The sequence below is a fragment of the Gadus morhua genome, chromosome 20 (assembly GCF_902167405.1).
Source record: "Gadus morhua chromosome 20, gadMor3.0, whole genome shotgun sequence".
Lineage (NCBI taxonomy): Eukaryota > Metazoa > Chordata > Actinopteri > Gadiformes > Gadidae > Gadus > Gadus morhua.
In genome coordinates, this window is record NC_044067.1 from 11,776,141 (window position 1) to 11,793,542 (window position 17,402).

Below are 17,402 nucleotides of genomic sequence, written 5' to 3' on the forward strand. Positions count from 1 at the left end.
AGAGAGCGCGGAGGGTCACTATTTTATCTTCCTTTTATTTTGGCTTGAGGCAACAAAGAGGGCGCACTGTGTTGCTGAATCACAACTTGATGAAACAGAGTAAACTGAGTAAACATCCGCTCATGCGGGCGGCGTGTGGAAAATGAAACATATTGTCTGCTTTTTCCCGTTCACATTGATCGCGCCCATTTTGCAGTACGAATGCAAAGGTTGATTGATTGCTAGGATGATATATGAGGGTTTTCCATGAGTGACAAAATGACTAAGCTTGTTAATGTCAATAATGAAAAATACATTCAAAATGATTCCACCTCATCAACAGCATCTCCTCTCTCGAAGGTGGTCTCAGCTAGCCTGGCTAACGCCAGACCTCATCTCAATCTATGTTGAGATGAGGTCTAGGAACCACACATTCATTTTCTTGTATTTGAGGCGTGGTTTACGATTGCCCGGAGCCGTTTATTGGGCGCTACGAATGTCTAGCTTATGAGTCTGTACGTAGCTCATAGCCAATCAAAACATGTTGGTAGCAGGGCAAAGACATCCTTCTTGTGCCGTGTTCCGATATCCATACTTCCATGAGTACACTTAAACGAAGTACACTATCCGCACTCAATAAGTGCGCTAATTTACATTACGTAATTACGTGCAATAAACATCCCGCTTTGAACGGTGAACTCTTTACGCCTAGCAGCTATAAAAAGCTATAAAAACTACAAAATGACTCTATTAATGCAGGCTATGTGGAAAATGCACCGACTTTGGCTCAGTCTGGCTCCGCCCTCTTCCACTACGTAGCTAAGATGGCTGCCGTTGAGTACGAAAAGTGTACATCGCCACACACGCGATTTGACCGTTTTGAGTACACCATCCGGGTCCTCTCAGTACACTTATTTTCGCCCGATTTCTGAATCGGAACGCCCTACGTACTTAAACTTAGGCTAGTAAGTACGGATAGTATGGATAGTGAAACACGGCATTGGTGATGAAAGAGTTTAACGCTGGAAGTTGCTCTTTTTTCAAAATAAACTTGCGTTCTAAACTACTTAGAACCCTATCTAAGGCTGCATCGAGAGCGCAGCCCCTGCTAGCGTCGCTAACACACAAACAACTGTTGTGTGGAGCGGAACGCGGCCGAGCGTTTCATGTACATAGCCAGCGCCCGCACCGGGCACAGGAGATGCAACTCCGCCTCCGCCTCACTAGAATGAGGCGGGGGGTGAAAAGCCTCAAGCACAATATCTCTCGACCAGTAAGAACTATTAATGTTCTTAGGGAGGAACGCAGGATTAGGTCTGAGCAGCGCAAAGGAGCTGTCCTCGTTAAGCAACAAGCAGCTCGGGCTGACAGGCAGAGCGGTCAGCTCACAGGCCCGCTTGGCAGAAACCAAAGCCAATAAGAGCGCCGTTTTAAAGGACAGGGCATCCAAAGGGGCCTGAGACAGAGGCTCGAAAGGGTCCCTGGACAACCCGCGCAACACGGTGGGGAGATCCCAGCGTGGTGTAAGCACTCGCGAAACAGGCCTAACCCGTCTAGCCCCACGCAAGAACCTCTTGACCAGTGGATGGCTGAAGATCGGTCCACCATCACAGCCCGCATGACCAGCCGAAACAGCTGCCGCATAGAACTTGATAGTGGAAAAAGCCAAACCCTTCTCCAATAAGTGCTGTAGAAACGCAAGCACGCTTCCAACCTCGCAATGGGATGGGGCAGCGTGGTTCCTGTCACAGAGAAAGCGCACCACTTTGCCGGATAGTGGGAAGAAGTAGAAGGTGCACAAGCACCCTGGATAGTGTTGATAACCGCTTCAGGCAAACCTTTGCCCTGCAGGATCAACCTCTCAGGAGCCAGACCAACAGCCGTCCCGATACATCGGGCGGGTGGTGCACCGTACCATGGGCCTGTGAAAGCGCATCCGGTCTGAACGGTACCGGCCACGGCGCCGTCCGTGAGAGCACCGCCAGCTCTGGAAACCACAGAGCTGAGCGGTTCCCCGGAGCCACTATAATCAGGGACAATCTCTCCTGCCTGACCCGCTCCAGAAGAGGAAGGATCAGCTGGAGCAGAGGAAACGCATACAAGAGAACCCGCGGCCAATGTGTGTGCGCCAACGCATCCACCCCAAACGGGGGAAGATCCCGAGGGTTGAGAGAGAACCACCACCTGCAGTGTGTGTTCTCCCTGCACGCGAACAGGTCCACCTGAGCCGTCCCGAATCTATGCCAGATCAGTCCGACAATGTCGGACTGATCTGACCTCATGTCTCGCGGCGGGGACCGCCGCGAGACATGAGGTCCGCCCTGAAGTTCTGGGCGCCCGCGATATGCAGGGCTCTCAGACTGAGGAGATACTGATGAGCCCAAAGCCAGAGCTCGACCGCCTTTTGGTGGAGAGCAGAGGAGCGCACTCAGACATACTGTCTGTCCTGATCAGAACGTGGCGGCCACGCATCAGGTGAAAGAAATGCAACAGCACTTTCCTCACAGCTCTCCCCGGCTGCGGCGGCGGCTGCTGTTGCTGCTGCTGCTGCTGCTGCTGCTGCGACTGCTAATGCGGCATCAGGGTTGGAGGCGGAGGCGGCCCCCTGGAGCGCTGGAACCGGCCTGGACCCCGCTTCCTCCCGGCCTGCTGGTGGGAGGAGCCCGTGAGAATCGCCCCGAACCGGGAACGATTCTCACGGACGGACTGCTGGTGAGCGACCACCTCCGACAACCGGGGCCCAAGTAGTCCATCCGGAGCTACCAAGGCAGCCGCGGCGTGTTTAGCGCCGAGGCACCTGAAACATGCCAGGTGCCCATCACCCGGCGCCAGGGAAGCGGGACAGGAGGCGCACTGAGGCCCTGAAAAGGCCCCGCCAGCTCTCACAGGAGCGCTCTCCAGTGGCCCTGAAAAGGGCCGTTGGTCCGTGGCCTCGCCCACACCGCAGCCACCGGTCATCTTATTGTTTGAAGTCATATCTTCGTTTTCGTTTATCAGTAAAAATCGCTGAAAGAAATGGGAGGATGGGCGGCGGTTTGCGCCGCCTTATATACACGGTGCCGTGGGAAATGTGGGCGGTGCCCACGTTGATTGGTGCATAGTTGAACATTTTCAGTGCGTGCAAGCATGCGCACGGGACAAGCCCATAAGGCGAAGCCTAGACGGCGTAGCCTACATGAAATAGAACTACAAGCTTTGGTGTGTCGCAATGACGTCGTCATCGTCTTGCTGTCCCTCCCCGTTCTGTGATTGGTTCCCTATCTAAGGTGAAAATCTGATCCATGGAATCCAGGCTGCCTAGCCTAGCAGCGTGAAATGAAATCGCGCGCAAGGCAGCATGGGTATACCCAGGCTAGGACTCAGCAGCAGAATGATTTGAATGGCGTTTAGAGTGTCTACAATATAGTATTCAACAGCTCGGTTTCTTAACATATACGATGCGTGCATGACTATTCCCTTGTGTAGCTCAATGGCGCTATAGCCCTGATATTTAAATTGAAGGGTGTGCCTGATATGGCATATGTTGCGTTCTGTGAATTAATTCAAGTAGAGAGACACTCTCCCGGATCGCAGTCTCTGCAATGGAAAAACTGTGTTGACATTCATTTTGTCAAAAGATATGAGTAACCCGATGGCAATGCTCAGTCCTATGAACACATGCACGCATGCATGCACGCATCCATGCACACGCATACGCATACACACACAAATGGTGCACACATATACTTGCAATGCAGTATGCTGTAAATAGCAACGAAAAAAACAGCAAACACACATACATATGCACACACACGCACGCACGCACGCACGCACGCACGCACGCACGCACGCACGCACGCACGCACGCACGCACGCACGCACGCACGCACGCACGCACGCACGCACGCACGCACGCACGCACACACACACACACACACACACACACACACACACACACACACACACACACATTCATACACATATAATGCCACAGACACTGCAGTGCCTATTGTTCTTTGAGTGGAGTTGATGTGCAGAAGAAGCGGGTGATTATTGTTGATATCTCTGCAGGGAATATCCATGCAGAGCCAATCACTACTCAGTGACTTTCCAATTAGGCCCTTTGTATTCCAGTGGCGTGGAAAAAGCCCAAGAGGCCCTTCTGCCTTCACCTTTCATATCCCAGAACATAAAGAGTCAGCTTGCTCCTAGACGGCAGTGCGAGATTGCTCTGAATGTATACTCAGAGAAGAGAGCAAGCTCACATTTTCATTGAGTCATGTAATCATGTATTGTTTGGTTAACCTTTATGAGAATTTCTCAGATTGGAATGTCGGTCCATCCATCTATTTAACCTAGTACGATCTCAGTAAAACCCCATAGTTGGCTTTTATTCATAGTGTTCCCCGAAAAACAGCAGTTCTATAATGTTATAGTGAAACTTCTTGGGGAGACCCAGAGCATGGGACGTAAATAAAAAACTGAATGGACAATATTCTACCGAAGAGAAACATTGCATGCAAGTTTGTGTTAGATTTTAATGGATAATTAAACTCTCGAAACAATGAATGGAAATAAGCCCATTGTGTATTTCCATCTCTCTCTCCAGATAATCTCGGGATCAAACTAGACTGAAGACATATTATATTGCTCTACACATACAAGGTTAACATGTGCTCACTCAGACCTTGAAGCTAAATAAAATGATTTAATCGCCATGTACAAGAGTTGACAATACCACACATTTCACCCTCTTAAACCAAAACCAAATCAGGATAGGTTCCCGACTCCTACTCCAAAGTTAAGTTTTGAATTACGGAACACTCAAGTGACCAAGGCTAAGATGTACGGTTAGGATATAGATCTAGTGCAACAGCCCCTTGCCTCCTTGCTTTCTGCCGACGCCCAGGGAGAGTGAGGAAGCGATTACTCGTGGATTAGGAGTCTGGGACCCGCTTGCAGATGTGCGCAGCGTAATTGAATAACGGCCGCCTCAACCCGTCAACGGTCCCCCTGCGGAAGGGCCGCTCAGCCCGTCAGATTGGCCCAATATTAAGCGTGACACAGGCGTAACCGGGACAGTAATTAATGCAGCGAATCAATTACAAATTAGTCCATTTGGAGTATTCCCCACTGGAGTCCACTCATTAAGGGGGGATCTGATGAAGCATAGCAGTCCCTGGAGGCTGGGGAGGAGCGAGTGGGGGGGAGAGAGAGAGAGAGAGAGAGAGAGAGAGAGAGAGAGAGAGAGAGAGAGAGAGAGAGAGAGAGAGAGAGAGAGACTTTACTTATTGCCCTCTCCCTCTCTTCTGTCTTGTGTGTGTCTTGCTCAGTGCGCCTGACAACTTTACTCAAGTTTGGATATTAAAGGCGAAGTGGCCAAGTATAAACTTCCCTAAGTTGACTTCCATATTGACTTCCGTCAACAAAGCTTCTCTGACTTGAACTCAAATAAGTTCTCTAGGATCCAGGTGCACTGTGGAACATATGAAAGCAGCGGCTACTGCTCAATGCTACAATAAGAAGTTATTTAACTGTGGCTGCCTGCAAGAATCACAGTGGATATTGTTGCAGTATTTGTTAATGGATTGCTATATCCACAAATAGATTGGTATTCGTATATGTATGCATATATATACATTGCAATTGCTGAATTTCTGAAAGCTTTTGGTGGCATTGTTATTGCAATGTAGTACTTGTACTTCCCTGGCCTTTGCTTAACTCCTTTCACTCTAAATTGGCCTTGCCTGAACTCGGTCAGAGAAGGATGGTCAAGTCACACTACTCATTTCCGGTCTGAACTCATGAAACAGGAGGTAGGGGAATATAATCAAACAAAAAAGTACAGAGCCAACCTGCAATATTGGAGCTTCATGGGAGATGAACAAGGAAGCCAGTGTGTGTGTGTGTATGTGTCACTGAGTGTGTATGTGCTAGTACCGTATGTACATAAAAAATGAATTAATATAAGTAGCCTTGTCCAGAAACACTTTTTAGACATTGACATGGACTGTAAGACTGTGTAAAGAGAGTCAAATCGTAAAAGGTACTGACAAATTATTAATTAAGACGTATCATATGTTTCAGGGTAAATTTCTTGCATCATAATCCATGACAAGTTAGCAGCTTTTATCTGGGAAACCAAAACTGTAAAAAAGCCTGGTCGTATCTGAAACTGGAGCCATATAGAAAATATTCAAAGTTAACTATTTTAAATGTTTTGAGTCCACGCAGCCATACTCAAAAAGTTCCATAGACCATCTTGAATGTTTGACCAACTTTGAATGACACCTTTGCTTATCATCATACATGACCCAAAACTCTGCAACGTGTATTGTCTATGTCGTATAGTTATCTTATTCCTGCACCCCTTTGCCTCTTTTCTTCCCATTCTTTCATTCTTCTTCCTTTATATCATTTTCTTTCCATCTTATCCATCCTTCTTCCTTACGATCTCCTACTCTCTCACCCATCTCAGTGTTACTCCTCAGAACGCCTTGCGCTTAGCTGGGTGGGAGAATGGGGGGAGCTGGCGATGGTGGTGGGGGGGGGGGGGGGGGGGGGGGGGGGAGCGGGTGGAGGTGGGGGGGGGGGGGGCATGGAGAGGATGTGTCTCTTGGGGAATGCCTCCCTCATTTACCACCTCCCAGCGGTGCTGTGGCCCTAATAAGAGCCAGGACACCTGCTGAGTACTGATCAGCCGAGTGGCAAGGGAAGCTTGCCTGGGCCTCATTATGAGACCGGAGCATATACGTTGGGACGGATACACGCTCATCGTCGTGCCTACCCGTGTGTAATTGCTTCGACCGCAGTTTGAACAACTTGCCGTGTTGTCCTCTGATGCGAGGGTTTGCACACTGGCGAACACACCGGCATGTACACAGGTGCACTTGGGCTAGTGTGTAAACGGAGAACGCACACACACACACGCACGCACGCACACGCGTGCGCGTGCACATGCACACGCACGCACACACACACAGAAGACGGGACACACGCGGCGTTTGCGTGAAATGATTCTGGAGGCAGGGGGAGACTGCCTCTGGATTCGTGCACACAAACATTTTCTTGTCTTGTCTGCTTTTCCCGTGTTTCCGCCAGATGGTCGGGGTGATGCGCCGAGCAGCGTCCTGTTCTGTCCAATTCAAACACAAATCAAACACAACCTTCGTTCGGAGACACGGCGGCAGCTGTCCGCTCCCGTTTTCCAAGATTTTAAACAGAACGATTTGGATGTTTTGCGGCGCTTTACGCGGAACATCCACAGTCGGAGACAATGTGTAACAGCATGAGACCAAACAACAGGACACAGAGCGCCAGAGCAGTTATGTTTCGACATATCGGGAGGCGATGACGAGTGCGTTGAATGCTTTGTTTCGTCGTATAGCAGCTCAGTGGCGTCCGTTTCGCTGAGAAAGCTTTAACTGTGTGCCTCATATTGGAAGTTCTCACCAAACAAAAGCCACAGTACAATATCTTTATTCATATTTTCTTTATTACTTTTTTGTTTTGATTTGATGGATTTTCTGTACAGTTCCTAAACGGTACCGTGGTTTATGGATTGCAGACATTGTTTCATTTTAGGAGGAAAGGCTCCAACAACCATTTTCACAAATTACATTAAATCCTCAAAAAAGTCTTTCTCTCTATTTTTTCTCAACTTTTTTACATACAGTTTCCTATTTACATAATAGATGCACTAAACCTGCACACACACACGCATGCACGCACGCACACACACACATGCGCACACACACACACACACACACACACACACACACACACACACACACACACACACACACACACACACACACACACACACACACACACACACACACACAAAAACACAAACAATCACAATCCTCATAAACATAAACTGCCAATCGACAAAGGCTGAAGACATGGTAAATTGCTACAACTTATTTAAATAATAAACAAAGTGAAAAGATGAAGCATCTTATCAAGGAGATACCAGGCACTATTCAGCATGCTGCATCAACCCAAGGTGTTTTATGTGGCCTGTTTGAGTTGGTCCACAGGGTACCGCATGCTGGGGTATCCAGTGGGAAGCAGCCCTAGCTTCATGTTCCAACAGGACACACTCTCTCTCGCTCGCTCTCTCTCTATCTGTCTGTCTCTCTCTCTGTCTGCATATGTCTCTCTCTCTCTCTCTCTCTCTCTCTCTCTCTCTCTCTCTCTCTCTCTCTCTCTCTCTCTCTCTCTCTCTCTCTCTCTCTCTCTCTCTCTCTTCTCTCTCTCTCTCACATTGTAGGCAAAATATTCAAGTAAGTAACAATGCCTGGCCACTATAAGTATATTAGAGAGAGAGAGAGAGAGAGAGAGAGAGAGAGAGAGAGAGAGAGAGAGAGAGAGAGAGAGAGAGAGAGAGAGAGAGAGAATTAGACTCATACTTGGCTTCTCTAACCCATCTCCATGGTTGCTAGCCACCCATATGCAGAGCGTAGCCTGTGAGGGACCAAAATAACGCAAATTAGGGTTGAGAATGCTAAATGAGCCGAACCAGGTGGAGTTGTAGTGGAACCAGGTGGATGCTGAGGCCGAATCAAACATTGACATGCCCCAATATGTATGCTAATGCAGGGCCCATCAACGTGGGTTCTGTTTTCCTGCTCTTTTTTTTTTTTAAATTCTGAACATCTAATGGTGCCATTTACCGAGCCCCACCCTCCCCGAAGGCCCCAACACTTTCTCTCCCACATCAATGTCATTTTTCCATATTAATTTTCCTCTCTTTCTCTCTCTCGCTCTCTCTCCCCCCTCCCTCTCCCCTCTCCCATCTCCTCACCGACACTCAAAGAACTAAAACAGGTGGCCTTTTAATTATGTATTTGAATATAAAGAGCTCCACTTGACCAGTCCCCTCTACAGCTTATGTATATCTATATTTATTTATGTATGTATGTATATCTATATATATTCATATAAATATGAATATCTTTATGTATATATACATATAAATATACAGTATATCTACATGTAGATACATATCTATATATTAGAGCTGTCAAGCGATTAAAATATTTAATCGTGATTAATCGCATTAATGTCATAGTTAACTCATGATTAATCGCGATTAATCGCAAATTATTTTTCTATGCTAAATATCCCTTGATTTTTTTGTCCCATAATTCTTCTCATTTTAATTCTCTTATCAACATGGTGAAGTGCATCGGCTTGCCTTGTGCAAATGATTTTTTATTGATAACAACATTGGCATATACTGATCAAAACAGGACAATACAAAAAAAGAGCCTATAGTGCAATTAAACGACTGCTTTGAACAAATGTCATTTGAACATAGCAGTCAGGCTACTGCTTCTTTGTTTTGAGCCCAAGAAAAAAAAAAAAAAAAAAAATATATATATTTTTTTTAAATAAAATAATTGCGTTAATCGCGCGATACATTTTTTAACGCCGTATAAATTGGTTTGCGTTAACGCCGTTAATAACGCGTTTAACCGACAGCTCTACTATATATATAAGAATTTGACTAAATAGAAAGAAGGAATGTGGTGACTACGTATATACCATCTATATATATATATGAATATATAGTTGACTCTAACCCCTGCTCTGTTTTAGGGTTTGAAGGGACTGAAGGACTTGATTTCTAAACTGGGCACGTCTCAGTGCCTCCAACAAGGGTTTTGTTCCACCAGCACACTTCACTCTTCACACTTCCGCTTGCAAATGCACCGAGGGGGAGAAATCCCTGTTAATCTAGTAGATCTAGCTCCCCTCTAAATCTCTGTCTCTGTAGCTCTCTCTATATCTCTTTTTCGTCTCTCTCTCTGTCTCTCTTGTTCACTCACTCTCTCTATCTCTCGCTCTTCTCATTCCATGTCGCTCACCCTCTTGTCAGCTCTCTCACTCTATCCCTCTTGCTTCTCATTCTCTCTCTTTCTATCCCTATATCGCTCTTGAGTCTCTTCTCTGTCTGTCTATCTGTGTCTGTAGGTTTTTCCGTCTCTCTTTCTCTCTCTCTCTCTCTCTCTCTCTCTCTCTCTCTCTCTCTCTCTCTCTAGGAAAGGCATTCAGTGGTCTAATAAAAGACAAGAACTGCTCTTATTTCTGGGATGATTCTACACGTAAAGAGGGGGTGGCGACACTACTCAAGGTGTCCTCGTGGAACATTTGAGAGATCTATCTCAAAAACACGTTCCATTGGGAAATCATAAAGACGCAGCTGCAGTTATTTATCTATTTCCAGTAAGGACAAAACTTAAAGATTGGATAAGATGGAGCCTACCCCCTGTCTGATATCATCCATAATGAAAAAGTGTATGAGCATGTAATTTTAAACCCAGTGAATGCTACATCATCCGGGTCTGTCGACTGCTCGAGACATGCAGTTCCACACTCGTCATTATCTTCTCTGGTTGAGCCTTTTCCAATGTGTCCCTTATTTACTTTAGATTTATTAATCAAACTACTTTGTGGCTCTCTTTAAAGGTGATTGAAACTATTTTATATTCATGAATCTTTTGATGGAGCTTTCAGTGTTTAAGGGCAACCGCAAACCTTTGGTTCTTTTTGAGCTATCTTGTAGAGCTCTATTTCGTATTTTCACAACGTGTTCTGTTACCAAGCCGTGTGTTATTGTACCCGAAAACCAGTCGCATTTGTTTGTTTTCGTGTCTTACGCATGCAGTCATTCATGAACTGATGGACCTCGGCTAGCAGTGCGGGCTCTCGTGCTTTTATCCCCGCAACAACACAACAACAAACCATGGCAGGAGACTGTTTTACCTCTCAAATCCATGGAGATAAATAGAGAGCGTGAGCGCCAGAGAAGGTAGCAAAGTGTCTATATCTCCCCCCCCCCCCCCCCCCCCCTCTCTCTCTTTCTCTTTCGCTCTCTCTGTCACTATATCTATGAATCCCTTCTCTGTCTGCATCTCTGTATCTCTCTGTTCTTTCTGTTCACAGTATGTAGAGGGGATGTGCTTTGGAAGAAGATCAATTCCGATGGCTCAAAAATAACACGCCGAAAGAAAAGTCTTGCCGAAAGGTGGAGGAGAAAAACAGGCTTGGAACGGGAACAGAAAATACCCGCAAAATGATAACTGAACTGCCAAATAATACCCACTGAATCAAACCCTGATGCTCTATGCACTCCCTTCCTGCTCTCTGGTATACCTTGTCCACATCCCTGAACAGTTCGGCCTTCTTGGATTCACGCACTCCACATTTATAGGAAGACAAATACACATTTATTCAATTTTATCTATGTATTATGAAGACATTGCCAGGTCATTTTTAGGGGGGGATTGCTTGGAGTGATGGCAGAGAGAGTGCGTGTGTTTGTGTGCGCGCGCGCGCGTGTGTGCGTGCGTGTGTGCGTGCGTGCGTGCGTGCGTGCGTGCGTGCGTGTGTGTGTGTGTGTGTGTGTGTTGAATGTCCAATATGCTCTCTCAAACACACCCAGACAGACAGACTGAGACACACACACGCACACACCCAAACTGCCTCTCCATTGATACAAACTGAAGACATCACACACAGATACACACACACACACACACACACACACACAGATTATCTCCCTCAAAGACACACAAACGCTTTGAGTCACAATACAATTCTCTCCACCCTCCCACTTATGCAATTACACACACAAACACCCAGAGATGTGCCAATCTCTGGGCTATTTTGTGCTTATTAAGGGTAATCAGCAGGGTGATGATGACAGAGCTGATGGCCGTAGCTCAGGCCCAGTGGCGGACAGCCATGTCCTCTGATCACTGTCATCCAGCACGGCGGTGATGCCAGAGCCCCTGCATAGACCTCACTTCATCAACACTGGACTGTCAAAAGCAAAGGCAAAATGCCACATAAATTAACCAGACAGGAAACCTCAAACCTTTGAGACTGCCCACTCATCCAGATATTATTCCAGTGAGATAAGATTTTGAGAAGAGAGTAAAATAGGAAGCCTGTGAATTTGTGGTAGGTTAAAAGGGATCTAAAACTCTGTCTTGAAAAATACAGGTAGGCTAATGATGACGTGACCAGGGATTAACTGCTCAGCCTGGTTTGCAACAGCCTCACCCAAAACAAATAGACATTCGCGCACATGGCTAATTTGCATACGCGCACAGGACTGGTTGGCTCCGCAAGGCAAATAATGGAACATATCGATCTATCTAGGCTTTTCTGTCTATCTATCTATCAACGCGTGTCTAGTTTTAATGTGATGTATTGTGTGTATGTGCAGTCAGACTTGTTCTGTGTGGTCTTGTAGGCTACTGTCCTGTGTGGGCCGAACCACCTAAATGGATTCCCGACGATTTGTGTCGTTTGGTATTAAAGGGACTCTTACCTTTGTTGCATTTTTACACTTTTTTTGGATAAGGTTAAATTGGTATTAATAAGGTAATAACACTCTAATATGCAAGACAGACCAACCAGGAGTAAAAACAAACAATTATTTTACTCTCATAATATTTAGTGAAAACTTCAACCAATAAAATTCTTCGGACCGAATGACCTTATTGGCCGACAGACCTGTCTGTTTGCTGCATGGATATATAAGGTTTTCCGTCTGCTTCTTGTGGCGCATTCGGGCCTGCGTCATCAAGGCGCGTCCTCAACTAGAGGGTTTGTTTTGATTCCACGGCAGACAGTAGCGAGTAGCGACCGTAGCGACTGACGATGGCAGACCAAAGTGGTCCACGGCGTACTGAAACTGCACCATTCAGTCCGATTAGGGGACTCATCTCTGACTCAGACTCACAGAGTTACCCTCCTCTGGAGCCTCAGGAAGACCTCCAGACTGTTGGCCACCAACTGCACCATTCAGTCTGACAAAGGGACCCGATTCGGCCTCAGAAGCCAAGTGGTCCCGCTCCCCTGGATGATTCTCAGGACCTCCAGACCGTTGGCAACCAACCGCACCACTCAGTCCGATTAGGGGACCCGTTTCGGATTCAGACGCGAAGTTGTCCCGCTACTCTGGAGCTCCGGGAAGACCTCCAGACCGTTGGCACCCAACCGCACCACTCAGTCCGATTGCGGAACCCATTTCGGACTCAGACGCGACGTTGTCCCGCTACTCTGGAGCTACAGGAAGACGTCCAGATCGTTGGCACCCAACCGCACCACTCAGTCCGATTACGGGACCCATTTCGGACTCAGACGCGACGTTGTCCCGCTACTCTGGAGCTACAGGAAGACCTCCAGACCGTTGGCACCCAACCGCACCATTCAGTCCGATTAGGGGACCCATTTCGGCCTCAGACGCTACGTTGTCCCGCTACTCTGTTTGTAATGCTCATACACCTTTCTTATACTCAGTGGGACCAATGTCCTTCAACATGGGGCCTCAAAACGGTATCACACGAAGCCCATAAAATTACAGTGAGCCACCTGCTAAATTTCTTGTTTACTAGACCCCTGGTAGATATTATGACCCCTGGGAGTCTAAACATAACCCATGGGAGTCTAAACATAACCCATGGGAGTCTAGAACTTTTGTACTGTAGCGACCCTGGGACAGTTAAATAGTTTGTGTTATGTGTTACATTATATTTCGTTGTCCGCTATGCCAGTTGTTCTATGTGCATGTATTGTAATGTTCTTCTTGTCAATCAGCGCGGGGGCGAATCATTAGGTCAGCTGGGGGAGGGCCTTGGAAGAACAGGAGGGTGGGGGCCTGCACGCGAGTGAGACCGTGTTGGGGGTTGTCGGGGTAACCGGGGTTTGTTTTGTGTCGGTTTTCTGCCGTTGGTTACAATGTTACGGGTTTCAGTGACCTGGTTTTGGTTCATTAAAACTACCTTCAACTACTAATGACTCGACATCATTATGTCACCGGCGAGGTCGTTACAATACTCTAAAAAATAACGCTTAGGGGGTGGGGCATTGGAGGAAGGCGGGATGATTTGAATGTGCTGTAATTCTCAAATGCAACAAAGGTGAGAGTCCCTTTAATAAAGACTTGACTAGGCTTTCTATCTATCTAGACTATATATATCCCTTGTCATTTATCCCTCGTCTTGTCGATTAGTTTGTTTATGTGACGATTTCAAAAACTTTTTTGGTTTTGTTTAAAGCATGCTACACGCGATTGGTTGGTTAGATTGGTGGCATGGAGAGCAAATTAAAATGATTCCCGCTTAAATACGAACGTTCTAGATGTAGCCTATAAATACTCCCGCTTATCATCACTTGATATCCAAACCACTACGGCGTTTCGATCTCTGAACTGGAAAGGGGTGGGTTCGTACAACACCGGGTGCCCAGTTACAGCCGCGATTAATACTTCAGCCGACATTTTGTTCAGTGAGTGAATAAAGGTAGGTAGGAACCAAAGTGTCTGCCGATGTTCCCTGGGATCCACGCAAGCGAAGAGCGTCTACATTCCGATTGGCTGTCAGTGTTTGGCCGCTGAAGCGAATAATAGTCATTTGCATAAAGTTAAAAAGTTTTCAACTTATTTTTGACGCTCTGGTCGCTCAACTTTGGCCGCTGGTAGCGTTGGTCGCTTTGGTCGCTTTGGTCGCTCTTGCCCATAGAAAGTGAATGACTTCCGGCGATTTGGTCGCTCAATTCGCTTCTGGTGTGGACGGACAGTTACGATTCAAACCACTGCATCGCCCTCCTTAATTAGTTTCATGTCTTTTAATTCAATTCTACCCATCTCGGAAATGTCAAGCCTCAAAAGCGTCTAATTTCAGGGATCACCTTACCTTTATTTCGAGACAGTTCTTCCCCAAGTCTTTGAAGGAGCTTTATGTGTTGTATCCCTCAGTAGTTATCAGTTCTACCTTACAAAGCACTGCTCACTTGTCTTCATATTTCCATAAAAAAAAAAAACTTGGTAAGCATTTCCTTAAAATGGCAAATTAGCAGTCTGTGGTATAGCAAGATGAATTCGCTTCTGACTAAAATAATCTCATTTGTTTCCATATTATCTACACATATTTCAGGGTTACGACATTGTATTTAAAAAAAAATGACATGCCGTTTTATTTTGGTCGGTCATTTTAGTTGTAATCCTTTAGTTTGTTCCTCTTTTGTCCTGGGTATGAAGGGAATCTTCATGGAAGATATGTGACATGAGGTATGACGGCAAGTGGTGGTCTAATGAGTACACTGATAGTATATATTATACCTCCACTTAATAGGCTTTGCCATATGGATTACATACATACAGGTAAATACATGGGTCCAATACTCAGGGGAATCCCCGAAGACAAAATCAAATATGCCCATAGATTTAAAGAACCCGGTAACCATCCCGCTGCCAGTGAGAAGGGATTTCTTCTCCAGCAAGCACGGAGCAGGTCTTTCCCACAGGAGTGACTTTAGCGATGCTGTAGCCACCCTGTTTTGACTGCAAGACGGTGGCAGAGCTCGTTAGAAGAGACACTGCCAATGACTCGTCTAACGGAACTTGTTTGTTCGAAAACAAGAGGGTCAAAGAGGTCAAATCCACCCTGGGAAAGCAACGAGGGAAAAAGCGGCAACCAGAAGAAAATTTGCACTTGAAACGAAACGTTTTATCCTTGGTGTCCTACGGTGCTGTCCAACAGCAACACACATTTTATAATGATAAACTGTAACATGGGTTACATAAGTAACCCCCTAGAAGCCATACAATCCCTCTGGGCTTTAGCTCGGTCTATTCTTTATTTTTCGGTTTGTTTTAAAGGTGACCTACATGATGCACACCGATATGCCATCACATCCATACAAATGGACTAATGTTATTATTATTTATTTTTTTTCTCTCTCTCTTTCTCTCCCTCTCTCTCTTCTGTGCAGTCCATCCGGGAGGTGACTGGTTACGTGCTCGTGGCCCTCAACCAGTTTGACTACCTGCCCCTGGAGAACCTCCGGATCATTCGGGGAACCAAACTGTACGAGGACCGCTACTCGCTCGCCGTCTTCCTCAACTACCGACGAGACGGAAACTTTGGTCTCAGACAACTGGGGCTGAGGAACCTTACAGGTAGGGGCTGGCAAAAATGTTTTCAAAAAACTGTCTCATGGTATAATTGCCTCAAGTCATATTTTTGCCAGATTGTGATATCTAATCTAGAGAAATGTTTCTAGTAAACATTTTGCTGTTTGCTTTTTTCAGCCATGCGTGTTGTATAATTTATTTGCTTTCAAGTAGCAAGTGCATTTGATAAGACAAAGGATATAGTTTACCAACATATGAACCTTAAGTAAAAGCATTCTGCTCTTGTGTGTGGGTTGCGTTGCTGCTTTTCTGAGAATGCTACGGCCTTTGGGCTGCCAGGTATTCTCTTTACACTCTCAGATCAAGAGGTCAGAGAAAGCGTATTCTCTGCAAGGGTAAAAGGATACATGGAAATGCAAATAGGATGAATGAATTCCACACCGAAGCTCAAGTACAGCCTGCCTTGAGCAAGGCGCAGGGGTTTGATGTATGAAAGAAGAGTACTCACTAGGGCTGTAACGATACGCGTATCAAACCGAAAATCGCGATACTCAAAGCCACGAAACTGTCTCGCGGTGAGAGAAGGCAGAAGCGCGATACGCCCTTTCTAACTCTGCGGTCAAATTGTCCGATTGAAATTTGCTAATAATTTGTCTAAATAATAGTCTGCTGACAGCGCCCCCTCCTATCGATGCCGTAAGTATGCGACTGCAATCCTCCGTGGCTACGGAGGATCGCATATCTCCACAGCCGTCGAAGTGCTCATATGCGATATGAACGACATTTATCCAGAGGGGGCCTGTGTGATCCTGTCTCTAGTGTTTTGTGTGATTTGACTGGCAGTTTGTCTGCTTATAGGTCGGAATGAAGCGGCCACCGATTATTGACAGGATGGGTACTTTATTCTACCGGACTCGTTCGCTTCTTCACCAGACACACGCGCTACCGCTCGCTCTCCTCGCTCGTCCACTCACTCGCTGACGTCACTCACACACGCATACGCACATTGCCATTCTGGCGCACACACATATGCTACTCGTAACGCCTCGTTATTGCGACGTTCACGACATTCAGGTTTTTCTCCATCTATTGAAAGTTAAGCTATTAAACATGTTGCATTCTATACGGCCTGATTATGTCATTATTTAAGCTACATAGCCTAATAATAAGTGCTAATAAGGATATTTGACTAAACCAACCAAACAGTTGAAAAAAGCATCCTCCCACACGTTATTTCTTTATTCATTTAGCTATACTTTAATTGTATTCTTTCTGTTCAAATCTGTTCAGTGTTCCAAATTATTTGTTATTAAATGTTACATTAAGTTAATTGGTATATAAGTGTTGTTTAAATAAAATGCTTTTTAAATTTCAAAAAATCGTGGGATGTATCGAACCGTGGGTCAAAAATCGTGATACAAACCGAATCGTGAGTTTGTGTATCGTTACAGCCCTAGTACTCACCACTCTGATCATTCTGTGGATTGATTATTGCTAGTCGACGCAGAAC

The 17,402-nt window shown here is 46.0% G+C and overlaps 1 protein-coding gene across 4 annotated transcripts in view; it reads left to right on the top strand.

Annotated features, from left to right (window-relative positions):
- The window catches only part of erbb4b (erb-b2 receptor tyrosine kinase 4b), a 258,187-nt gene that overhangs the window by 135,322 nt on the left and 105,463 nt on the right, over window positions 1-17,402 (top strand). For all 4 annotated transcript variants that reach the window (XM_030343901.1, XM_030343902.1, XM_030343900.1 and 1 more), the window contains one exon: window positions 15,751-15,937. In XM_030343901.1, coding sequence (XP_030199761.1) covers window positions 15,751-15,937 — 187 coding nt within the window. The remainder of the gene's footprint in view (window positions 1-15,750; window positions 15,938-17,402) is intronic.